Genomic DNA, 26,270 nt, shown 5'->3' with positions numbered 1-26,270 from the left:
TTTTAATTCCCCATGTTTTTCCCTTGAATTGGGCTTTTAATCTCATTGTATTGCTAGATCGAAGTCCACTCACTGCTACCGCCGCCATTAACCCCGGCCATCTGCTTCCTTGGCACCGATCGGCCTCCACGGCAGGCCATAGAAGCTCTCCTAGGACCTTCTTGACCTTCCCTTGGCCACCACCTCCAGCTACTCTCTCTCTCTCATCGGCACGCCGCGTGCTTTCCCCCTAGAATTTTATCCACCATACTGTCTAATATTGTCTCGGTGTCTAGTCTTTATGTCGGAAGAAAAAGTACAGTAACTGCGTTTTGATTTGTCAGTTTCATGTGAATGTGTAATGTTACTGTGTAAGTTTTACAATTTACTCCTATTTACTATGTAAAGGTTTAAAATTTACTGTATAAATATATATATAATTTAACGTGTAAGTAATGAAAATTACAATGTAAAAATATTCTAAATGTTTTATACTTTCTCCATCCTATAATATGTTATTTCCATAGCTGGAATGTATCATATCCAGTATTAGATAGTAACATTTTGAAATAGAGGTAGGAATGAAGAGTTTGACGTTGCAGCGCCATAGATATAAATAATAAATAATCTTTTCTTAAGTTGCGCACGATCCAAACATTGAATATTCATGTGATGTAGGAAAAAATATGTGTAATGATTGATGTATGTACCAGTAGAATGTGAATTTCTCCACAGGGCACTTTTAAGTTGCCGCGCGATTCAAACATTGAAGATTCATGTGATGTAGAGAAAAATGTGTGTAATAATGTATATAGTAGGAACTATATAAAGTTCTATACGGTAGTACGGTACATGTACCGGTAGAATGCGAATTCCTCCGCAGGGCACTTGGCTAATTACGTACTCCCTCCGTATTTTAATGTGTGACGCCGTTGACTTTTTGACAACGTTTGACCTTTCGTCTTATTCAAAAAATTTGTATAATTAGAATTTATTTTATTTTGACTTGATTTATCATCAAATGTTCTTTAAACATGATATAAGTATTTTTATATTTGCATAAAATTTTTGAATATGACGAGTGGTCAAACGTTGATTAAAAAGTCAACGGCGTCACACATTAAAACAAGGAGGGAGTAGTTTTTTACAAATAGAAAAAAATAAAAGTATAAAAAAACAAGGAGGGAGTAGTTTTTTACAAATAGAAAAAAATAAAAGTATAAAACGACGCCTGAGAGATTCGAACTCTCGCGGGGAAACCCCATGTACTTAGCAGGCACACGCCTTAACCACTCGGCCAAAGCGTCGAATTTGTGTGTGTATTAATAGAAAGCAGCTACTAGCTTTCTGCGTCAGACCTTCCCGAGTCCCAAGTCCGAACGACAACAGTGTTTAGATCCCCTCTGTCGTCAAATAAAAAGTATCGGAAGCCAGAAGGCGTTCCTTCTGCGTTCTCTTTGGACTGAGTTTAGTTTCCAAAAATTTTTTCTGAAAATATCACATCGAATCTTTGATATAAGTATGAAGCCATTAAATATAGATTAAAAAAACTAATTGCACAGTTAAGGGGAAATCGCGAGACGAATCTTTTGAGTCTAATTAGTCCATGATTAGATATAAGTGCTACAGTAGCCTACATATGCTAATGACGGATTAATTAGGCTCAAAAGATTTATCTCGCGGTTTCCAGGCGAGTTATGAAATTAGTTTTTTCATTCGTATCCAAAAACCTCTTTCGACATCTGATCAAATATTCGATGTGACATCTAAAAATTCTATTTTCGTAAACTAGGGGTGTATTTGCAAGAGCAAGTTCCCAACACTAAACGGTACGTTTTTTTACGAAAAGATTCTATACAAAAGTTGTTTAAAAAATCATATTTATCTATTTTTGAAAACAAATTAGCTAATACTTAATTAATTACGTGTTAATAGACCGCTCCGTTTTTCGTGTATGGGAGATGAGTTCACAACCCCCACCTCCAAAAACAGCCTAAACAGGCCCAACCTCTAGGACCAAGGCCCAACCTCTAGCCATTTCTGTTTAGCCGAGATAGTCGGTATCGAGATAAGATTGTTTTTTATTTATAGTATTCGAGATACTACTATAGAATCGTCATACTATCAGATTTCAAAAAATACACATTTTTATACAAAATATATAATACTGAATCATGTAATATTAATTTTGATAAATTTAATTGGTTTTTAATGTAAACTTGAGCATATTTATTCACAATATTACTAATCTATCTTATTTTAAATAATATTTTATATGATCACGTAGAATCAAGATACTATCTAAGATTTCGTAAAATCATGTAAAAACAAATAATAAGATCGAAATACTATAAAAATCAGGATACTAGGTAAAATCCATATCGTTTCGGTTTGGTAGGATCTTAGTATGCTTACATATTTATGGATCGAGATACTAACAAACTTGTGTATAGCTCGACAAGATTGCAGCAGCGGAAGAGCCCAACGATCATGCATGGCGAATACAGAAAACTTATCAGATATTTAACCTTTTGCCATTCTTACAAGTGACAATTAAGACTTTGCCACTAGACCCTCATATGTTATATGTCATAGACATATGAGGGCTCATAGACTGTGATAACACATGAGAACCTATATATTATAGACTACGAGTGGTAATTCTTAATTGTCACATCTTAGAAATAGCAAAAAGTTAAATGCCCCAGACATATGTCCAGCATGCATGGGCGAGAGACGTTACTGAGTTCGATGGCCTCCAAAACCGAAGCTCATTTTTACAGAGGGCAAGCAAGATGACGGCTAATGGCTTGGCAACGGCAAAAGGGTACACACCACAGCCCTGACACTGAAAAACACTGCTCCGAGTCCGATCACAAGCGTGCCCTTTTTGGATGAAATGGTTCTGATCTAAGCTAATGCCCGAAAGTCCTCCGTATCCCACCCTCCGTCTCACGTTATGAGAATGAGACGTTTGTCTCAATTTCTCATACATCAATCTATTTAATACTCAAAGCGTCTTATACCATAAAAAATTAACGTGAAAAAGAGAGAGTAGCAATTATCAGCGGCAAAAAAGCAGGTACAGATAGATGTTCGCGTGTGTTGTTCTCCTGTATTTTTACAATTAGTACGTACGGAGTACAGAGTACAAATAATGATGTTTTGGTTCCACGAGCAAGATCAATACCCCCACAAATTTACACAAGGACAAAGATCAAACGGTTGCGCTAGTACAAAAAATAATCTGCTACCTCCAACCATATCAGAAAACAAAAACTCAATTATAGCGATGCCTGCCATCAAAATTTGCCACGCGAGTCCCACTCACGCACTCACTGGCTCTTGAGGGAGCACGCGAGTCGGAAGCAGAGACTTGAGCTGCTGACTACTGGGAAGCGCATCCTTACAACGGCTGAATATTCCAACGATTCTGTTGACGCCCTGTCAAACAGTGTTGTCATCAGTGAAACTTGCAGTCACTGTAGCATAACTGATTTCAATAAATCTAAAGTATGGCTCATATCTAATAGACAGCCTGAGAGTGGAGCTATGGTGTACATAGTTTGTTCATTTTATATACGTACAAAGTCATAAACACAGGCTCATGCAAAAGCAGCATAATTAGAAGAAACGGTTAGAAATAAGCATAAGCAGCATAATCAGATGAGACGGTTATATAAATAAAAGCATGGCGACTAGTCTAACACAAATGCACCAGAATTAATGCATCTGCTCCAAGCTAAAGTGTAGGCCTCATGGGGGGAAGTAGAAAATCTTCATGGTCAAACAAAAGCATATTAAGGGATCGTTTGGGGGAGCTTAAGATTCTGACCAATATAAGTTTAGTCTTTTATAAAGGATGACCTTAGATGAAACAATTTTGGAAAAAGAAATTGAACTAAACTACCTTAACTGTATGATCTTTAGGGAATTGGATCCAGAATTAAGAAATTAATTTTGGAATAGAAGTGATTCAATAACTTCATAAATTTAATTAAAAAAGATAAATCAAATAAGTGCATATCTTCTTCTAGAGCTGGATCCAGAATTAAGGAATTAATTACACCGAAAGTCAAACACCATGTTGATATTGGTCAAATACCATGATAAATAGATCTATTATACGCTGAGTCGAATTTAAAGATTTGGTCTAAATGTGTTAGATTTATGGACCAATTATCTGTCTTATTCAGTAGGAGTACTGAAAAGGTTACCACATAAGCAGCACTTATATATACAGGATGCAGGAAGCTTTTGTTTAACTTCCAGAAATTTGAATACTTCATGGCACATAAGATAGGAGGAACATTATATATTGTTGCATGCTTTATCAATCCCTCAAAATAAGTAACAGGTAGACAAGAAAAACGAGATATAAATACTGGAAGCATTGTCGATACAGCTATTATGGGTAAAGTTCAGATAGCATACCTCAGTGCCGATATTGAACTGAAAATGATGAAGGTGCAATTTGTCCTGCTGCCACCTCTGACCTATTATAACAAAGCCCATCAAAGCACCAGCTGCCACAATAGTGCAGACTGTCGTCACTCCTTTCATACGGTGAGAAAGACAATTTGATTTCCTTTTCAACCATCCTTCACATGGAAGATCACACTTGATGGTTGCATTATCTTTCTCTTGTTCAGCACGTATTTCAGGTGGCTCTAAATTCGGGATAGTAGTTTCGTTGGCAGAGTGCAGGTCACCACTAACAGACAGACTTCTGCCATCAACTTCTTTGGCTGGTTCATTACAACCCTCATAGATATTCCCAGCACAGCTGCTTTCTTGACCATTGTTATTGTTGTTCGATCCATCAAGATCAGATTCTATTGGCAAATTCTCATGCTCGCTTGGAGGGAAAACAAAGCCATCTGAAATGAATAAACCAGGAAATAGGCCATCCTGACTGTTACCCACGTCCCCATATTCAGGCACATAAACTGAATCAAATTCTGTTTGAAATAATGGAGCAGTATATACTGATGAAGCCAGAGAGAGCATATCCAATTCGTTGGCCACGTACGACCCTTCAGCAAATTTCATGTTTTCTGCCATGCATAAAATCCTAGTACAAACATCAAAAGTATTGATATTAGATGTGAGCAAAGAAAGTATATAAGATGGTATATACCTTAGAACATTCCACTGTCAAAACTAGTAAGACCTTCCACTTTCCCAGTATAAGTACTGTGATAATTAAGTCATGTTTCATTGGAGTTTTACTATTAACAAGTAATTTATCCCCTATGTTGAAAGGACAAATTGGCATTTTAGGATTATAGGCGGCAAACCGACCCAAAACCTATATGCTCACCTGCAAACACCTATGTCCAAGCACAACATTGTGCATGCAGATTGGAGAGAAAACCAAAAGGAGATTCACAGGTTCATGTATTCAGTGGCTCTAAAATCTAAATTCATCTTGTACTAAAGAATAGGTATACAAATTATGTGAAGGATCACCGATCTAAATTCAAAAACATGTACGACATATGAAATCGTAAAAGGGGGATTAGAGCCAAATCCCATCCAAAGTATTGCGTGGTTGCCAACTTGCTTAATGCTTCACAAAATCAAAATCAAAACCTAAACAAAGCGTCCATCCATACAACAGCTGCATTTATTCGAAGGCCAGCTGGCCAGGCCACGGCTAGACCTAAGGTAACCGGCGGTCGGCGGACTCCGCCACCGCCACAGTTAAGCGCACCGGTTCAATACCGAGGCCACATATCCCACGACAACGAGCCGCCGCCGCCGCCGCCCGCCAGCGACGACGAGGAACCCCCCAAGGCTTCGCCGACCGACCCCGGCGCTAGATCTGGACCCGGCCGCTCCTCGACGCAGAGTAATCAGACCCAAGGGGAGGGTAGAGAGAGAGAGGGGGGGAAACGAGGTCCGGCATGCCCGCCTCACCTGGACACCGGCGCCGCGCGCTTCGCCGCGCCTCCCGCCGGCCACGCGACGGGGAAGAGAGAGAGAGAGAAGGGAAATACGCCGCGAGAGGGGAGCGAAACTTTTTTTTTCGTGCAGTAGTTGCGGTTGGGGGAGAGGAGGAGTCGTGTGGTGGTGAGGCGTGCGGCTCTCGGCCTCGGCCTCGGCGGCGCAAAATCCTTTTTAGTAGTATTATTTTTTTTTTTGCTCGTGAAAAGTTGAGATGGAGCCCGGGCTCGAACCGCATCCCAATCAAGATTCGGGTCGTGAAGGAGATGGGTCCCGGCCGGGTGGTGATGGGCCCCACTGGGGGTCCGGTCGTAACACGGACACGCCGACACTGTGCTGCGCATGACCAAACTCAGGTGTTTCCCGCGGTATAAAATTGGAAGACGCACGTACGTACTGTAGCAACTAAAGTTCAATTTCTTTTGTCCCAAGATTGGGTGCATAACTTTTTTTTCTTAAAGTTAAATATACCTGTTAATGTCCCCGCAAAAAAATATATATATACCTGTTAATGTACCAGCGAAGTCGTTCTCCTTTTTTTCTCACCATAGTATATTTCCTTGTAAAGAAACCACTATGCCTAAGAAACCACCTCAGCCAACGAAAAACAGTGTTTCCACGCAATAAAATATCCGAGCGGCAAAAAATCAGGATTTCTCCTAATCCCGTTCCAAAGCACATCCACAGTACTAATACAATTGAAAGAGGAGGAATATTAGTCTACTTAAGAGAAATTTTACGGTACACTATACTGATAAGTATATACTGACAGTATAATTAATCTAACGCTGTAGATTGATTACCTACCCACTTAATTGGATTTGTAGTATAATTCTAAAAAGGGTATTCTGGTCTTTTTGTTTTATTTCGTGGTGGCAATTTCGTAAATTCCAGCTTACAAGCCAGCTCGATCCGATTCCCCGTTCCCATCGTCATTCATCCCAGGCGGCGGAGTTGTGCCGGCAGCCACACAGTCAACACTCGCCATGCCAGGCACCACAAGCACGCCACAATGCTAACACTCAAAATCAATTAAGCATGGTGATTTAGTACTAATCAATTCTAGGGAACAATTAACATTTTGCAGTGTCACTGAACCCTAACTCTACTGGGGACGCTCCCTGTACCATTGCCATCTTAAGATCAGATTCTACATATTAAAATTGCAGAGAATATTTGCAAGAACATAAGAGTACATAAGTTAATGCATGCATTTTCGTGTGCACAGATCGCATGAGATGGTGGTGGGAGGTGGCGATCGATTAGCTGCACGAACAGGAAGCAGGCGCCGGTGAATCCAGCCGCCGAAGAGGACTAATCGCACCGTCTTGGCTCGTCTCTCCCTCACCTGAATCATGCACGACGGCGCCAAAAGATAGAGATTGAACCTAATAATAGATTATTAAAATGTCATTTATAATTTATTTTAGCAAATTCCTATTATATCCTTGTAAATACTGACAGAGACTACATTGTACCGTAAAAGTCCTCCTACTTAAACGCCGTGGGAATGCTTGAAATTTAGAGCGCCACGTCAGCGTATTTTTGCACAAAGGTCCCTGAACTTTCAGTTAATTATGTGCCAGTCCCAGCTACCCCACCGTCCGATCTTGTGCTACGATCGATCTGGGTCGTACATCTGTCCTACCGTGCCGGCGCTTCCGCACCCGTGATATCATCGGATCGCAAACGGACGGCAGAGATTGCACCAGCCTGCACCAAACCCTAGCCTCGCTTCACCCGCAGCCGCGCAAGTGCGCCGCCTCGCCTCCTCCTCCCTCACGCGCGCCGGCCTGCTCCCTCATCCTTCTCCTCCCCTCGCATACGCCGTCATCGCCGTTGTCGCCACCGCCGCCGCTGCCACGACGTCGCCGCCGCTGCCATGACGTCACCGCCGCCGTCACTACCGCCGTCGTCGACGCCGCCGCCGCCACTGCGCTTTTCTAGCCGTCGTTGCCACATCGGAAGATCCAGCCACCCAAACGAGAGGTATGCTAGCGGCTGCCCTCTTTCTTTTTTTTTTCCTTACAGCTAATCCTACTGAAGAGGGTGATCCCATTGTGCTACTGCTAGATCCAATGGAATTGAAGTGAGAAGGGAACAATAGAGGAACTAGGGGAAAAGATGGGCAAAAGATTGTGCTACTCTGATGCAGTTTTCAGAGACTACATTATGTATTTATATTCAGACCACATTCCAATTTATGAGGTGATTGGTTCATGCTTCATCCTAATTTCAATTATATGATTTTCTTTTCTTAGTATGCAATTTACATCTAGCTGATATTTGCAATCTCTGAAGTCCAAATCAGAGAATGTGAAAAACTGCAAAGTTGCAGGTATCAAGTTTAAGGACAGAGGTAACTTCTGATAAGAAGTCTGTGTATTGCAGTTCAACTATAACTTGATCTGTCAACTTGCAGAGGGTTTTCACCCCATTTACATGGCAGATAATGCCATTCTTTGTATATGGAAGTTGTAGAAATCAGCTCCTTAATCCAGTACTTTCATATTTGCTTTAGTTGCCATATCAAATTTTCAAATCAACTAAGTTTTGGTTCATCATGTTTTTAATTTGCAGCATATTACAATCATGCAATGTTTATCTCATCGACAAACTATTGAATGACCATCATTTTGGAAAATGAACAAGACATCTCACTTTCAGCAACTGCAGGTGCTTGCATTTGAATTATATTGAGGTATCCAAACTTCCAGAGTAATGTTCTATTCTATTTCAGCAAAATGATTTAGGCTTAATTCATCATGATGTCAAATGTCAAGTATATGCTCTGTCCCACCTATGAGAAAGCAACAACCTATTTGACAAAGTGACAGTTATAGTTTGTAGGTCTTCCAATTTATATGTACAAGATACAAATGAAGAATATTCATAAATGATTGTGCGATAAGTTCAGACCCACATGAAAGGCTCTGCAACATGTGTTCAGCTTTGATTTTTTTTTAAAGAGATCCTATGAGAAATTCTAGATGCGCTTCTTCATTCTATGATGGGTTGTCTATATACTTCCTCCGTTTCACAATGTAAGTCATTTTAGCATTTCCCACATTCATATTGATACTAATGAATCTAGACATATATACATATAGTCATTCTAGCATTTTCCACATTCATATTGATGCTAATGAATCTAGACATATAATGTGGGAAATGCTAGAATGTGGGAGTACATTAGTTTTCCTTGATTTCACATGAGCGCATGTACCACTAATATAGTTGCCATCGGCTCCATGTTCTTCCTATTTCTTTACAAAATATCCTGTTGTTATAGCAAGTGTTCTTACTTTTTGGATAGGAGTTCATGAAAATTGTTCTTTTGTATACAACATCCATGATTTATATTTATGTCTTAGTTGTTCTTTATCTTGAGACAAGTGAGGTGACAGATCCTATGCAATCAGATGGAACAAATTATCTTCTTGCAAAACAAAACTCCTACTTTTGTTGAGAGGGGCAACCCACTGTCCTCAGCTCATGAAAAAAAATAATGAAGCTATCAGTTGAAGAACCAAGCACAGTAAGATGATAGAGGCTTAACCTGAGCAATAATTTCCTTCTCAATATGGAACGATAGCCATATTTCAGTAGCTACATGATCTGTTGTTTTTCTACCACATATTAAGTTTTCACTAGGTCAATTATTAAAATGCAGTTTAGTTCTTTGTGATACAAATGAAAGGTATTTTAGTTAAGTTATTTTGTTTTGTGCCAACGTATGGAAACACCATTTCTCCCTACTTTACAGCCATACATATTTTAGTTTTTTGAGTTAGTCATGCTTCCCTAACCAACTTCTCTATATATTTTGTGGGCATATTTACCTTCTATTGTAAAAACTGTCTAGACCAATTCTCATGGATTGCTCTTATTATTCTCATTGTAGATGGTGATAGGGATCAGCAAGCGTGCAGTACATCTCAAGCACATGCAAGCTGGTGGTTGGATCTTTACTGGCCATAGCTACTACCCCTCCATACTCGTAAAGGAAGTCGTTTAGGACAGCGACACGTTCTCCAAAACACAACTTTGACTTCTTATTTCTATAAAAATATTTATTGAAAAGTTATATATGTATACTTTTATGAAAATATTTTTCAAAACAAATCTATACATATAATTTTTACATTTTTAAACTCAACAACTTAAGAGTTATTCATGATTTATATTCCCAATGTTTGACTTAAATATTGTCCTAAACGACATCCTTTATGAATATGGTGTAGTAATTCTTTTTTTATGAAAAAAATCCTCAATCAAATAAATCTCAAATATCAGATTATATCTGGTCAGTGTAACTAATGTGTTATCCTGACTCTGAAGTCAATTTTGAATAATCTTGAATTGGATCAATGCAAAGATATCTTCTATTCTTTACCCTTTGCATTATCGAGGATTGGTGAACATGTTAAGTTCAGATGTTACGGTGATATCTGTCTTTTGGGGGAAGCAAGATAGATTTATACCATATTTTACCTTAATGATGCAATTTAGTAATTGTAAATCGCATGTGGCGTAGCGCGTGCTTCTTTCTAGTTGTGAGTAAATTGAAACGGTGGGAGCGCCTAAACTCAAGCAAAGCCCTCAGCGATTTTCTCCCAACGTAAAGACCTGTTTTCACTTCCAAAATCGGCGGAAGTCCGGAACCTTAAATCTATTACAACGCACCTAAGCCGTCCTACAAACGCTCCTAAACCGTCACGTGGCACTTTCTAATCTAACCGTCGATTTTTACTTAAATTGGTGGACTTGTTATTTTAGACCATTAGATTAGATCTATTTAAAAAAAATCCTAGCTTCATCAAAATTATTTACTAGAAAAATTAACGTACATATGATCGGATATAAAACTTACGTACTGTTCTCCTTAAAAAAACAGACATAGGCCTTGTTTGGATCCTTCGGGCTATTAAATAGTTCTCCGGAATCTTACTATTTAGGAGTATTAAATGTAGATTATTGACAAAATCAATTCCACAATCCCTAGGCTATTTTGCGAGACGAATCTAACGAGGTATATTAATCTATGATTAGCGGATGATTACTGTAGCATCACTGTAGCAAATTATGGATTAATATACCTCGTTAGATTCATCTCACAAAATAGCCTAGGGGTTATAGAATGGGTTTTGTCAGTAATCTACGTTTAATACTCCTAAATAGCAAGATTCCGGAGGGCTATTTAATAGCCTGAAGCATCCAAACAGGGCCATACATGCGTAGGAAGATAAAAAGAGCTATAAAGCAAGAACCGGTCTTTAAAATAAGATTTCCTAAATTATAAAATAAAATTAATTACTTCACAAATACCAAATCAACAGTCTTTAAATGTTTATCTTTTAAATTATTTTTAAATATATATCTAACTTATAATCCGTTGTATTTCTTTAATTAAATAAAATACTGATAACTTATAATAGTTATATGGTACTGTAAAATTCATTACAACACATGGTGCCGACATATAATATGTAATGTCATAATTATTTTTCAAATAATTTAACTGGCATATAATAATTAATATTATGATCATTTTTAAAATAATTTCACATGATAAAAATGATCAACTTGGTGTTAAATATCAATAATTAATATATATAACACTAATTCAAATCTACATGCAGAAAAAGTGAAACAACATTATGGTTTACAATTAGTTTTGATTTAATTTTAATTTATGAGAGATTAAGATTCTCTTTTCTAAAACTTTTTAAGAACTATTTGAGCGGAATATGACCTCTTAATCCATCACGAGAATTATGGTTATATACGGTTTTTCTTTGCGAAATTGATTTGGTAACAAATGAACAATCCCGCGCATTAAACTATTCATCATATATTTTTTATAGTTTAGATATTCTAATATATCAAACATAATTGATGATGTTTGCCCCGTTCGTTTCCACTGTAAGCAGTGGATTAAGTTTTGGATATTCGTGGCACGCTTTTCAAACTGCTAAACGGTACGTTTCGTGTGAAAACTTTCTATATGAAAGTTGTTCTAAAATACTAGATTAATCCATTTTTCAAGTTTGTAATAATTAAAACTTAATTAATCACATGTTATTACCACCTCGTTTTACATAAAACACTTAATCTTCATCTTCATCTTCACACTGTAAGAATGATATGGTACGTTTGTTTAGCTATATTTTTTATCAACCTCGCTCATTTGAAAAGAGAATATTGTATCTACACAATTAAAAAAATAAGCATTACTGATTAATACTATAAACAATTTTGTCTACACAAAACTTTAAAAAATTCATCGAAAAATATTTTCATCACCTGCATTCCTTCTTTTTTTTTCCTTTAAAGGACACCAAGCATGCTATGCTACCACAAGTATAGCAAAGTTCAGACATATGGTTGAGTTGAAGCTACCCCAGCAGAGGCCACCATTTGACAATAGTGCTTAACTTTATACTTACTTATGCAATTATCTATAAGGGTACTAATAGTGAACTAGGCATTAAAAATATACTTCATGCTCACCTTGCCGGGCACAACTATGTCGACTCGGGACCAATGTTTAAAGGCAGTTGAGAAATAAAGCCTCGACGGATATGGTCGGCTTCACCCATTAGAGGGGACATTCATATATGATTTTAATGTCTCAAAATTACAAAAAAAATTACAAATTATAAGAAAAAACATATGATCATGGTGTTACTTAAATTATTTAGAAAATTATAGAAAAATAAAGTCCCTAAATTCTCATCCTCCCCAGCACATGCACAAAACACCGCCCGTACTGAAAAGACCATATTTTTAAGATATACGTCTAATTTTTAATCTAACTGTTTCTCTATTAAATAGTTAAACTAACAATTCATGATCCATAATGACTATATTTTTAACCTAAAATAAGACTTGTATAAAACAAAATTGAAAAAATGTCAATATGGATTGAATTAAATCAATTAGAGAGAATCTATAAATTTGCAAAACTTAGTTATTGCTTTTCACAAATTGGAACAACCATTGTATGTTCCATTGCCATAACCATGTTTAAGTGCTTAGATATTAATGGCCTTCCATCTATCCTATACCATGATATTAGGAGTTTCTCCATATATTGTTGCATATGTAAAACATACAAAGGTAGCGGGACATAGAAGTACTTCGTTGGTTAAAAAGTTATATATGCTACTCCCTCCATTTCATATTATAAGACTTTCTAGCATTACCCACAATCATATAGATGCCAATGAATTTAGACACTTTAAATTTATGACTCAAGTCGACTAGTTTTTTTTTTCTAAAAAGAACACCATAAATCACATATATAATAGGGAAATGATGTGTACAATATATATCTCCTATGTATTTATTGACTCACTCTTTCAAGAAAATAAAGAAAATTATTGATAATTGCTTATAGTAATGAGTTAAATACTATATAGTTCAAACCTTAAAAATATCTCGTAAAAAATTTTCTAAGCAATGTCGATGAAGAAAATTTGTAAAGAAATAATACTCCCTTCGTTTCACAATATAAGTCATTCTAACATTTCCCACATTCATATTGATGTTAAATATGACTTACATCAATATGAATGTGAGAAATATTAAAATGACTTACATTGTGAAATGAAAGAAGTACTTTTTTTTTTCAAATATAGCATGTGTTATATTGATATTCTATTCAAACATAACCTACTTTATATGCCCGCGCGTGAATGGGCGGGCTAGGTTTTGGTGAAACTAGGACTTTGGGCGCGCTTCGCGGCGCCTCCCCACCGTTCATTTAGGGCTATGGAGCTAACGCAGTATTTTAGAATTTTATGGTGAAGGTATTCAAGCAAAGCAAATAGGATTGGAGGATCTTAGTAATAGCAAATGGATATAAAGCTGAAAGGCTAGTATAACAGGGGTAGTCATGCTGCATTGCATGTCCAAGAAGCTCTAGCATTGAGCAAAACAGAGGATACATAACATATATTTTTTTTGGTTCTTTTGCAGGCGCTACAAAACTATATAGCCTGCTACTGAGGATGATCAAACGGCTGCTCTTCGTGAAGGTTGTCTGGAAGCTGTTGCCGTGGCACTAACGGTGTGCCTCCTTCGATTGGGCCATAATCAGAGTCGATCCTGCCGGGCAGCCACTGGAATCTTTTGATAATTGGGAGATGATGCACTTTGTTTTCATACTCTATGAGAGCCTCTGGATTGTCTTCGTTTCCATTGGTTGGATCACTGTAGTCAAACAGCTTTTCGATGTGAATTAGTACGATAGATAGATCCCCATTTGGTTTCCAATTCAGATCAGTAGATTGTTGCCCTGGCTGATTTGTGCCAATGTTCCACTCTATGATTTTGGGGATAAGATCACAGTTTGATGTCCATGCCGCCAATCTAAACACCGAAAGATCCTGGATATGGTGCTCTTCATACAGTTCTTCGATTTTGCAGCAGTTGTCTAGCAACTCTGTTATAGCCTCTTTGTTCCATTGTTCAGGTGGCACTCCTTCTAATGCTAGTATCACCCTTTGACGTAGTGGACTGATGGTACTGTCGAAGTTCATTTTGAAAGGCTGAAATTCAAGCTTTGTTGTTCTGAATGTGTATGTTTTTTGGTTCAGTGCTTTCTCATACTGTTCTTCTTGCTGGTCATGATCCATAAAAATGGCAATATACATTCGGTGACGGAATGGAAGCAAGGCAAAATCATCAACCTGGCAGTCACAGACGAAACCTAGCATCGCTGATATCTGGGTTGTGGTTGGATTACCAGCTCCATGGACCTTGACAACTACTGCATTCTGGTATATAATGTCGGCTAGTAATTGGGACGTTTCCTTTTTATTGGAAAATTTTGCTGCTGCTAGTGGCCGTTTCTTCGCATAGGTCGATGGTTGTGTTATTGGCCTAGTAACCTCCCTGTCTTGGTTGTGTTCCATGTTACTGCAAAAATAAAACAAAAATATGGCTATGAATGTGCCTGGCTTGTGCATGTAGGGAAACCGTTCTACCTATAAACAGATCTAATTTCACTGCCGTTCTATTTACTAATCGATTTGTTGTGCCTATGTTTACTTGATAAGATAAGATAAGCGAGGAAAGCATAATATACGTGTAGAAATCAGTTTGGAGAATGAGATGCGGCAACTGTGGTACCTGGTATGGATGAATATCAGAGCAGCAATAGCAATGAGCCGCTGCTCTTCTGCTCAATGCAGTAGATCGCAAGCAAGAACCAAAGGAGGAGGTGAAGCTGAAAAAGAGGATGTGTTCTTGATATGAGAGAGAGAGAGAGAGAGGTCTGGCTGAGAGAACGGATAGAGGTAGAAGAAGGTTAAAGAGTGAGGATAGACAGGTTGCTAGGGTGCTAGCTGTGTTGTCTTTTCAAGAGAAGTGGGCAAGTGAGCAGATAGGGCGTTTATGTTCTCTTCAATGTGCAGCTGGGTTGGCACGGATGGTGGTTTGGAGAACGTACTGTGTTGTGTATCGTATATATGTACACTTGGTCTAAAAGCTACCGATGTTTGTTTGAAACGTTTGAGCTGCAAAGATTGGCTTGAAAAATATGTGGACGTAATTGCGTGGAAACGATATATGGGCACAGAATATCAGCCATGGCAAGCAATTACGCGTTGGGAAAGGTATAATAGTTGGTCTGATCTGCTGGTATTTATTATCAGGACGAATCATGATAATGTAGAATGCCAGCTACATAAATACAGGACGAATAATAAGAAGTTTGCTTGCAAAATGAATAATTCTAGCCTAGTTGGTTTGATGTGCATTCATCCAACATGGGAACAAAAGACTGTAGAGGCATCTTGAAAACATTAGCCAGGGATGTGCTCTGTTCAGCCCGAAGAAGTTTCTCAGAGAAATGCTGGTCTCTATGACAGCAATGCTAATCTTGGTGGCCACACATGGCTGAATATATCCCAAAAAAAAAGAGCAACGATCTTTGCTGATGCTCTAGGTCTTCTTGATGGCACTGGAAATTTAGGACAGAACATATGAGAATTGTGCAAAAGGTTTCGAGTATACAACGAAAGATAAGAATAGTAACAGTACCTGCTTCCAGCAGCATCATCAGTACTGTCAGCATCATTGCCCTTGAACAACTTCTTAGCTGCACCGGTTCCAGGAGATGGTCTGGGCCTTTTTTTGGTGCGAGTTATTAGATAAGTTACTATACAGACAAATAGCTTATACTTTGGAAGAGAAAGAAATCAAGTGGCTCACCTCTTTTTGTATGCCTTGGAAGTGGTGCTTTTAGCTGCAGAACCAGGAGCCTTCTGTGTAAGGTTGAGATGCTCATCATCCTATTTCCCAATATATAGAGTTAGTGTGGGCAGTGAACAATTTGTATGTGCTAGAGAGCTAGCTATGGGATGCACTGAACCTGGTCATAGTCTTCATCATCAGCAGCCACATCCTCTCCAGGGGTCTTTGATGCAAACTCATCGTCTATATTCTTATCTTTTTGTGTAGCGGTGGATGGGCTAACCAGAGGTAGCTGAGCATCAACAAACCCTACTGATGGAGTTTCTGTCTCTGTGTGCTGACCAACAGAAACATCCTGAGATGTAACTGGAGATAGGGCCATGGAAGGTACCACAGAAGATGCTTGGGATCCAGATGGAGATTGTAGAAGAGCCAAGGAATAATTCTGGCCTCCTTTAATAATCTTGTTCACTTGGAAAGCTACAATGCCGCTAGAAACTGTGTTCTCTGTAAAGCTGACATTCCAGACAAATTCTTTCTCAAGAAGATCAGTGATCTCTCTCGGTATGTAGTCCTTGCCGGTTGGATTCTCCATCACCAGTGCATCAACTGAACGACCAATGAGCCTTTGAGCCAAACGGCCAAAAACAATAAATGTAGTGTCGGCTGTATGATCTCCTGCTATCACACTCAGTTTGAACCTGAAAAATGCACGGTGGCATTAGTTCTCATACATCAATACCTATGCTGTGTGGTTTGATTAGTTCTAGTATGACTGACCAAGGTGAAGCTGAAACAACTGGTGGGCATGTGTTGTTTCCACATCTATAAGAACTTCCATATGGTTTTGCTGTCTTCTTGCAGATATCACAAGCAGTATACCACCAGGAATACTCCATGTTAAGTTTTTTGATGACCACAGTAACCAAGAACTCATGTTTCTGTTTCCATAAGATGGTGACAGTCAATACAACCTGTTACATAGTGTGAAATACAATAGGACGAACTGGATATAAGGGTTTTACCTTGAACTTAAAAGGGTGAAGTTCTCTGATCTCAGCAATTGTCTTTTCTTCACCATTGTTGTGGGCAGCAGGTCCAGACGGCAGATCAAGCCATTTTATTGGCTCATAGCTCCCTTCAACACTATATAATATTATCTAGGTGAGATCTAGATAGAAATAAATCAGGGTAAAACAACAGTGGGCGATGGCAAGATATGAATAATATACCTAGCAGCCAAGGATTTGACCTCTGGTGTGTCAATATTTATGTACCATTTGCATGCCGAGTTACCTGACAGAGAAACGTTTCCTGAAACAATGGTATCATGCATTATGACAATAGTAGATAAAGGCGTAGTAGAAAAATGCAGCCAAAGTGTCCAGTAGATCGCTTACTTCCATGGCCTCTCACCAATGTGCCAACAAAGATAACTATCTGCGGTTGATGCTTGCCTGCACTGACAATCTCATCTGCAGGAAAGCTTGTAGCCCTTTCTCCCCACAATGCAATATTGGTTGTCTCATTGCTATGTTGTGTGTATATAAAAAAAATCACAGAGGGAGTGTGGTGTAGTGAGTGGTTAGTCTATAACACAAAAAAAAGCTGTTGTACTGGAATTAAGGGAGCTGGCATAGTAAAACGATATGTTAGTATTAAGGTAAATATATGGTGGTTGTTGGCTGACATGGATGATATAAGATGTCAGAGTTGTTAGAGAGCCTCAGAAAATTAGCTAGGAATAATATACACAATACAAATTTAGGGAAGAGATCTAACTCAGCATTGCGGATGTAGACGTTCCTTTTCAAGCTATCACCGTCTTTAATGCGTGTCTGAACGGTTGTAACAGATGATATTTCAGTGATGATTCCAATAACATCTATGATATTTTTATAAAGAAGAGGAATCCATGTTAGCAGCAAAAAAATTAGCAATGTAATATGTAACAAATCATAGGTCTAGAACTGTGGCACCTGTGAAGGAGTCTTTCCTGTCCACATGGGAGCGTAGCTCATTAAAAGGCTTAAGGGAGTAAGCATACTGAGCAAAGTTATCTGGCACATCAACACATTCTTCCACTGTACTCCACCAAGTGAAAGTGATCGCCAGTTTGTTGTCAACTGGCCGGTAGTGCTTCGTGCAAGGTTTCACACGATAGTACGTAAGCAAGTATACCTTGCCTTCAGTGATGAGGGGCTTAAATTTGTTGTCGCATGGAGGATAAATCATAGCAGCAATGCTGGATCCCTGTTCAAACAATTATGTTAGCTAATGAGAACACATATTTTGTAGTCTGTTTATTATGTAAAGGTTTCAAAGAAATGACCTTTTGATCAACCAAAACCAAGCCAATATAGTGCAAGATACTTTCATCATTTTGGTCACGGTATTCCCATAACCGTGAAATGCGTATGCGGAGAGTTGGATTCCCATCACCAGGCTCAAGGCTAGCAATCTGCAGGCCGCCCATCTGCAAGAACATAAAAAAATACATTAGATTCCAAAAGGAACTGTATTGCTAAAACACTTAAGGAGCTGAGATCAGAAGAAAATAGAGCCTAATGAACGTACAAAAGCCAAACACATGCACAACGAAGAGGAAAAAAAATAAGAGTCACACAACAGCATCAAAAACTGGCAGCATGGCTGCGAGCTATGTATCAACATCCTGCAGGTGTGAAGATATAGTACATTAGCCTTCACAGTGCCATCCTGGCAATTTAATCGCAAATCATGCACAAAACCCAATCGCATAATGTACCATAGAGCTGACAGCCTCTAGCACTTCATGGTAAACCACATTTATGGTTTTTGAACAACATACTTCATCCTCATCCTCTATGAGTATTCTAAGACCTTCCCTTGATGTTGATCTAGAGACAGCAACATATAGTTGGCCATGCGTGAAAACAGGTTTTTTCAAGTATACACCGACTCGTGAAAGGGTTTGTCCTTGGCTCTTGTTAATTGTCATTGCATAGCATATACGGACAGGGAATTGCCTTCTCTGAAGTGTAAAAGGCCACTTAGGGCTCGTGGTGGTAAGCGCGATTCGTGGTATGAATGTTGTCTCACCGATATTAGATCCAGTTAGAATCACACACTCTAGCAACCTATGACCAAGGGAAGTAACCAATAATCTTGTCCCATTGCATAAACCCATGGACTGATTTAAGTTGCGCAGAAGCATAATTGTCACACCTTTTTTGAGCACAAGTTTGTGAGATGGGAAGTTGTTGACATTAATGGAATTCAAAAATTCAGGAGGGTAAAGGATATCAAAGTCAGGTAAGTGTTCACTTGATTTTGAAATTGTATCGCAGCTAAGATATTCTTTTGGCTCGCTAGCTATCATGTCAACAATACAGTCATTTATCTGATCAACCGTTGAGTTATTTGGGCAAACAATGGCTCGACATGCAAGGTAGCAATGATTTGTATAGTTATCTGCGAAGCGCGGAAATACCTCATCTATTATGGCCTTTATTTTGTCACCGGATGTTTTGATCAAAAGATCATCAGGAATATCCACCCATGTTGGTTCTGATTCATCAATTTTTTTTGTCGCAGTCAACCTACCATCACCAAGCGCTAGAACCCAATCACCAAAGTCCTTAAGATCTCTGCAGCCTTACTCACCAAGGTCACCGTGAAGAAGTCTCATATTGATTGTCAGCCTAAGAAGAGTAACATGTCGCCAGAGAGGAGAATTCGTAATGGATGCATCAACTATGGAGGCACGCGAACCTTTTCTTATAACTGGTAATATCTGTCGAAAATCACCTCCAAGAACAATGACTTTACTACCAAATGGAACTATACTATTAGAAGGTGTCTGTTCGGAAAGCAAATCACGTAAGGTTCGATCTAAAGCATCAAAGCATCTTCTATGAGTCATGGGGGCTTCATCCCATATTATGAGAGAAGTTTTTTGGATAAGCTCGGCAAGCATGGTTCCTCTTTTAATGGTACAAATGCTGTTCTCATCTATCTCGATCGGAATTTTGAATCTAGAATGAGCAGTGCGCCCTCTAGGCAAAAGAAGAGAGGCAACTCCTGAGGAGGCAACAGCCAAAACAATTTTTTTTTCAGATCTTATTTTGGAAATCAATGCGTTCCATAGGAATGTTTTCCCTGTACCACCATGGCCATAAACAAAGAAAAAACCAGGTTTATTCTCATCTACTCGTTGTATGATTGTGTCAAAAATTTTTCTTTGATCAGTATTCAGCCTAGGTATATTCAGGTTAGCTTCTGTGGCTAGGGTGGCGGCATCAAGAGCAAGCTCTTCATCGACCATTCTGTTTCCTACAATGTCATCTGAATAAATTGCTGCTCGTGGTAAGTCATAATCATCTATACTACCACCACTGTTTGAAAACACAGTATGTAGTTCTTTCATTAGTAAGGACAACAGTCTATCAGAAGGTATTATGTAAGAAGGATTCGATAAAGCTGTCCTAACACGTCGTTGAATATCATCGGTAAAATAGGTCCAATATTTTTCAAATAGCGACCGGACATTTCCAACAGAACAGAACATCACAACAGTAACAAAGAGTTGTCTCAGCTGGCCTGACGACGCAGATACTATAGCCTCATCAAACAATAAGTGCCATTCATTATCACTTTCAAGGAGCCCTCTTGCTTCACATGCTTGCCTAAAGGTTGGATAAACAATCCCATCATAAGTTCTAACATCAGCATAAGACATGGCGCCTTTTACGATCATTAATAGCATTCGTAAATAATAAAGCTCGCCGCTCACTGGACTCACATAGTACATCCTGCCTATTTTTTCACATGGTGTTCTAGGACGCCAACTACGTGAGCTACTGTCCCATGTCCATTCTCTCGGGAAATCACAGTAAGTAAGCGTATGTGCACTGGTATGTTTTCTGTTCGTTTCGAACCACTCCGTTAACATTGTTTTTTTCGCTGCAGGGCTAGATAGCAAAGATTGCAGGTCAGATCCTTTCTTGTATCGAACAAAGTTCATATTTGGAAGGTGCACAGCTAGGCGTTCTACAGAAGGCATTCTATAGTGTATGTCAAATTCAAAAGCCCGCCAATGAGACTCACATGTAGATAGAAACCTTGCGTCGATGTATTCTTGTATTTCATTTCGTGGAGAAGTAGAGCTTTCAGATGTTTTATTCGATGCATTTCCAGAAATCTCAAAATATGCTTTTGTTCTATCAGCACCTTTTGTGACATATTTAAACATGTATTTGATCATATTAGATTTGTTGCACCATTCTACGTTAATGTGAGCTTGGTATTTTTTCAGAAGTTCTAGGTTATAGGGCACTACCCATATGTTGTCAAGTTTAATACCATTTTTCACAACATATCGACCATCGTTTCTGCGTTTGTAAATAGTAAATCCAAATTCATCCATCGTAGTCTCTTCTTGAAAAGATTTAGGGAAATGCTTAGAACATTCTCCCTTTTTCATACATGGGCATGCCCTGTTCTGATTGCCACAAGGGCCATGAATCATAAATTCATCAACTAAAGCATAACCTAAAGGATCAGTCAACACATCAGGTATTTCAGCAGAAATAAAACCATCGACAATGGGAGCACTAAACTCAGCATTCTCAGCAGCAAGCCAAACTAAGCAATGAATATGAGGGAGGCCACGCTTCTGGAACTCAACTGTATACAGGACTACATGTAAAGAGGGCCAATGTTAGAAGCTATACAGCACAAACAAATACTAATGAACCAGGTAAATATCCTACCAGCAAGGACTGGACCAAAAGTTTTTCCCTCTCTAATGTCTGCAATAAACTCATTTACTTTCATGTTAAATACTCTCACAATCATATCGGAACGATCGCTTGGGAGCTGGCCTGGTTCAAACAGCAGGGCATCATATATCTCCTGCCATTTTGAGTTGCATGTAAAAGTCACAAAAAGATCAGGAGATCCAAAGACACGACAAATAGCCATTGCATCTTGATAATTTTGGACCATGTAGCGTCGCCCTCCAGTAAAACTGGAGGGAAGCACATATCGCTGTCCTACAGAATCTCCAGAATCTAGGCCATGATCTATTGCATCGACTATTCCCTGTACAGACTCGGAACGAAGGTCAGGTTGGTTATCAGAGATGTATTTAAGCCTTGACGACTCAACAGTCGAGTATGAATCAACACATAGAGAATCACTAAGACGACCACAGCAAGTATATGGATTTGGCTTGTTCAGTCGGTAATGAAGACGATATCGGTAGTATTCAAGCATTGTGACATATCGCCTGGACGTACCAGTGATGCTAGGGAAGTCAGTATATTTGATACCTAAATGGAACCCTCGTTCACCATACGGGAAAAGCAGGGGTACTGAAGAGCCATATATGATGGGTGCAAAGCTGAGACACGTCGGAGCCTAGCATTGGAGGATTGAACCATAACATCGTACGTATATTGACCAGCTGAATAGTCTCCAACTACTATGCCAGCAATCTCACCACTTGTTGGCAAATTATACTGAATCTCATCCCTTGAATCACAGCCAAGCAATCTAAGCGCAACTTTTTGATCACCGTGATCTTTTAGTCGATCCCTAGCAAAGCGGAATGCTTTAACTAAATCGTTGTGCTCATCGAGCATAGAACCAAGGTCTCTAACAATTTCTGGGTCTGGTTCATCAGAAAGGTTGTCTCGCTCGAAGATATTCATTCTATTTGCTGTTTCATTTTCGGTGTCATATATATAGAGCTGTGCAAATTTAGGTGGGGCACCCTGCTGTGGCAGTAAACCGCCAATACGATGGTGCACCACACCATTAATCTTGAACACACAAGGCGCAGTTCCATTATTTATCGTCTTATCAATATTAGCCCCTAGAGAAGTGAAAGCAAAGAGGGAGTTATATGATCGGATTTGTCGTAGGAATCGTTTTGATCGCACACCACCATCAAACTTTAAGAGCTCAGCCAGCAAAGAAGGTGGATGCTTTAATTCGGGCAGACTAATCTTGCCACCTCTACAACACAGATTGTACACAATTTTTCGCTGCGAAAGAACTGTCCCCTTTTTAACCCTTTCTTGGTACCAAAAGACCGCACCGCAATAGGGGCATTCATGAGATGGCCCACCGTAATAAGACCGTTCAGGATACAAAGCTGCACAGGATAACTATGAGAAGAGGATCATAACGAAAGATTGGTAACCCTCAATGTCAAAGGACACAACAAACCTTTCAAGGATGCAACATAGTCCTTAGGTAAAGGCAAGATGTCATCAGCAGTAGGCCTGGGACCTATGCGTACGAAAAATGGTCGCAAAATAATAAATTAGATTATTTTTCCCTCTAATCTATATATAATAAGGCATAGCCAATCCAACCAAACCAAGAGAAAGCATACCGTTAAGAACATTGCTGATAGAACAGCTTGGCTGATCACCGGATCTTTTCATACGACGTCTTTCCCTATTAACTGCAGCAGCACTCCGTGGTATATCTAGCAACAATCTTTTCCCTACGCGTGCTCACAAATACTTAGAACACTATCGGAGTACCATGTCGGCTAATTTTTCAAATAAGTATTTCATAGCTAATCTGAATTATATCATCAGATTTGTCATAGGAACTGCTTGGCAGCTGGCTTACTTTTAGCAATTGCTACTGTGGGGTCACATCCACCGGATGTTTCGATGACTGGCTCTGCAACAGCAGCAGGATATTGCTGCTGAGTATCTGGGAATGCAATCTGGGCAGAACTTGTAGAAGCATGGCATGATTGCAAGCCTCTAGAACCTATGGCATCAAAAATGGGAGCCTGCAGATAGCCTATATAACAAACCAAACTACTTCATTATCAGATCATAACTGGAAAGGGAACCCACAGTAGTAATATACAGAGAACAAACCCTGTCCTATTGAAGCATGTCGTCTTAATCGGCTTTCACGGGCACGTTGAACGCGCAATGCAGCACGACCTGACATCGCTCACAAATTCTAAACAACAGAACACAACAATCTGCATGGCCGTGCGATAAACAGATGTGGTAAACCATACAACACAGAGGACAATTCCAATGCAAGTAGAAATAAACAAACTGAGATTGGAAAAAAGAGTAAAACAAAAGGAGAAATTTATGAACCGTAAACAACCAATTAAAAGCATGGAACTTAAAAGTACAAATCGATCCATTATTACAAACCACAGATAAACCCACTCTCTGCCTAAGACCGATATGTGCTATAAAAGAAGTGTTCTTCCCTAAGAAAAGTAAACCAAAGAGACCTGCACTGTGTGACCACACTGTCACAGGGCAGATCCAGTGCACCATAACGTGCCTGGAACCTAGCAAGACATGCAGCTGCTGCCAGAGCAGCGTCCACCGCAGAAGAAGCAACCTTTCTATAGGAAAGTAACATCTCAAAGTTGTAATCATGGATGGTAAAACCGTACTTCGCTTGCAGGAACCTAACGGCCTGCTGAGCAACCATTTCATGGGAAACAATCAATGGATCTGTGGCAGCTACCCAAAAAAACTTCCTAGCTGAACTTTTGCCAAGGTCTTCAGCCGGAAGGACAAGCTCTACACCGGCTAGAAGCATACCATCACCGTCCAGCTCCCACAGGTAGGACACCATGGGCAACTGGCAATGAGAAGCAGCAGCGTTCAACAACGAAACGAACGAAACCCCCACAGCGGCCATCCTGCCAACAACACTGCGTATTACAGAGAGAGTCTTCAAACAGCAGGCAAAGGACCCTAAAGTACTCTGAGAGGTGTGAGCAGAAAGAGAGTGAAATGAGGGTAAGGTGTAAGAAGAAGCTCCCAACAGACAGCATATAAGGCAACTCTATGGGGCCAGAAAACGCAACCATTTTTCCCCTACCCCTGTCCTTTTCCCCAACCAGGGTGGGAAAAAAACCCAACATTGACCATAGGTCGTCACTGCCAACGGCTCACTCACCCCCTCCCCCAACCAAATAGGAGGATGTTATAATAAAGGCACGCATAACAAACAAACACACAACAAACAGAGCAAGGAAAACATAGGCGAGAGAGAAACACCACCTTCAGTGTGAGCAACCGACAGCAGCGACCGCTGACAAGGCGGGAACCCTGATGCAGTACGGCTCGCAAGAAGGAGCAGCACTGAACAACAGCAAAAAAACAGCGCCGGCGCAAGTGGAAGAAAGTTCCCTACATGCAAACAGAACCGAAACTTGAGTGAAGGCCACGATTGATGGCCACGGGCAAGAACGAATCGAACGCGAATCCACGGCTGACCTTGCGTGAGGAACGACCGGCGGGGTCCTACGCGTAGCCGAGAGCGAGATCACCGACAGGGCATCTGCAAGAAGAACGCACGGAGTAAGAACACGCGTCCGCGATGGAGGGCGCACGGCGCCAGAGCGCTCACCTCGGAATCGCCATTGAGGACGCAAGAAAGGCGAACAGAGAAAAGGGGATTAGGGTGGAGAAGAAGGAAGGGGACGAAAAAGAAAAGGGGAAAACAGTACCGGCGCGATTTATGACGGTTTCCTCGCGCCGCACGCCGCATGGAGCAGGCCTGTATAGCGTTGTCTATCTCCCATTCGCCAACCAGTACAAACATGGGCCCATACTCCCTGCACGGGAGCAAACTGGATATATATCCATGGTCCCTGGTCTCGGCGCAGGGCAGATACGAAAGACCCCATTAAACGCGTGAACTATAATGAGCAATCTTCAGCGGGCATAGTCCACCCAACCAGCGAGCCATGTGGCCCCACACAGCACCAGGCCCACTGATCAGGGAGCAAAAACCCGGCACTGAGCCACCCTGTCGACGGCTCCCGTGCACAGCGGTGTAGGCCCACAGAGTGGAGACCTATGGCGCGCATCGCAAGAACACTGGAGGCCCACAGCGCAGAGACACGTAAAAAATTCCGGAAGACGTGGATACCAGCGCAAACGAACACGCCAGTAAAAAAAAGGGGTGAATCGTTGTGGGAGGAGCAGATCGCCCTTACTTTTAATTACTCCGATTTCGTAGCGCATATCGACTCTCCTCCCCTCCCCTGTGGAACGCAGCTCTCCGCTTGTCATTTTCCCTCATCCTCTCTCTCTTCATCCACGGCCTCACCAACCCAAGGAGGATATAAAAAACGAAGAAAAAGG

At 40.0% G+C, this 26,270-nt stretch overlaps 2 protein-coding genes, 1 long non-coding RNA gene and 1 other non-coding gene across 7 annotated transcripts; 1 reads left to right on the top strand and 3 right to left on the bottom strand.

Moving 5' to 3' along the window:
* Positions 1–1,204: 1,204 nt before the first annotated feature.
* On the bottom strand, positions 1,205–1,286 carry TRNAS-GCU (transfer RNA serine (anticodon GCU)). The gene has a single exon. It is a non-coding gene; the product is annotated as a tRNA-Ser (tRNA).
* Positions 1,287–3,040: 1,754 nt separating this feature from the next.
* LOC4343030 (ATG8-interacting protein 1) lies at positions 3,041–6,072 on the bottom strand. Its single transcript, XM_015789443.3, has 3 exons — positions 5,902–6,072; positions 4,414–5,053; positions 3,041–3,423 (listed from the first exon to the last, which is right to left on the bottom strand). The coding sequence occupies exons 2-3, from the start codon at positions 5,041–5,043 to the stop codon at positions 3,307–3,309; spliced, it is 747 nt and encodes a 248-aa protein (XP_015644929.1). The 5' UTR covers positions 5,044–5,053; positions 5,902–6,072; the 3' UTR covers positions 3,041–3,306.
* Positions 6,073–7,633: 1,561 nt separating this feature from the next.
* Positions 7,634–10,323, top strand: LOC9270156 (uncharacterized). 4 transcript variants are annotated; one of them, XR_010742856.1, is made up of 6 exons: positions 7,634–7,917; positions 8,002–8,136; positions 8,509–8,629; positions 8,772–8,972; positions 9,351–9,466; positions 9,833–10,323. It is a non-coding gene; the product is annotated as an uncharacterized lncRNA (long non-coding RNA). The 4 variants fall into 4 exon arrangements; XR_010742854.1 differs by lacking the exon at positions 9,351–9,466; XR_010742855.1 differs by lacking the exon at positions 9,351–9,466 and having other exon boundaries at positions 8,766–8,972.
* Positions 10,324–15,519: 5,196 nt separating this feature from the next.
* On the bottom strand, positions 15,520–25,768 carry LOC9272338 (replication protein A 70 kDa DNA-binding subunit D). The gene is made up of 14 exons (XM_015792225.3): positions 25,631–25,768; positions 25,398–25,461; positions 25,182–25,310; positions 18,464–18,607; positions 18,111–18,384; positions 17,914–18,016; positions 17,532–17,662; positions 17,364–17,445; positions 17,157–17,277; positions 16,912–17,072; positions 16,310–16,832; positions 16,150–16,229; positions 15,979–16,065; positions 15,520–15,898 (listed from the first exon to the last, which is right to left on the bottom strand). The coding sequence occupies exons 4-14, from the start codon at positions 18,605–18,607 to the stop codon at positions 15,880–15,882; spliced, it is 1,725 nt and encodes a 574-aa protein (XP_015647711.1). The 5' UTR covers positions 25,182–25,310; positions 25,398–25,461; positions 25,631–25,768; the 3' UTR covers positions 15,520–15,879.
* Positions 25,769–26,270: the final 502 nt, after the last annotated feature.

This window comes from Oryza sativa, chromosome 7 (assembly GCF_034140825.1).
Source record: "Oryza sativa Japonica Group chromosome 7, ASM3414082v1".
Classification (NCBI taxonomy): Eukaryota; Viridiplantae; Streptophyta; class Magnoliopsida; order Poales; family Poaceae; genus Oryza; species Oryza sativa.
The sequence above is the reverse complement of the archived record's forward strand: the minus strand, read 5'-3'. Positions and strand labels throughout refer to the sequence as shown.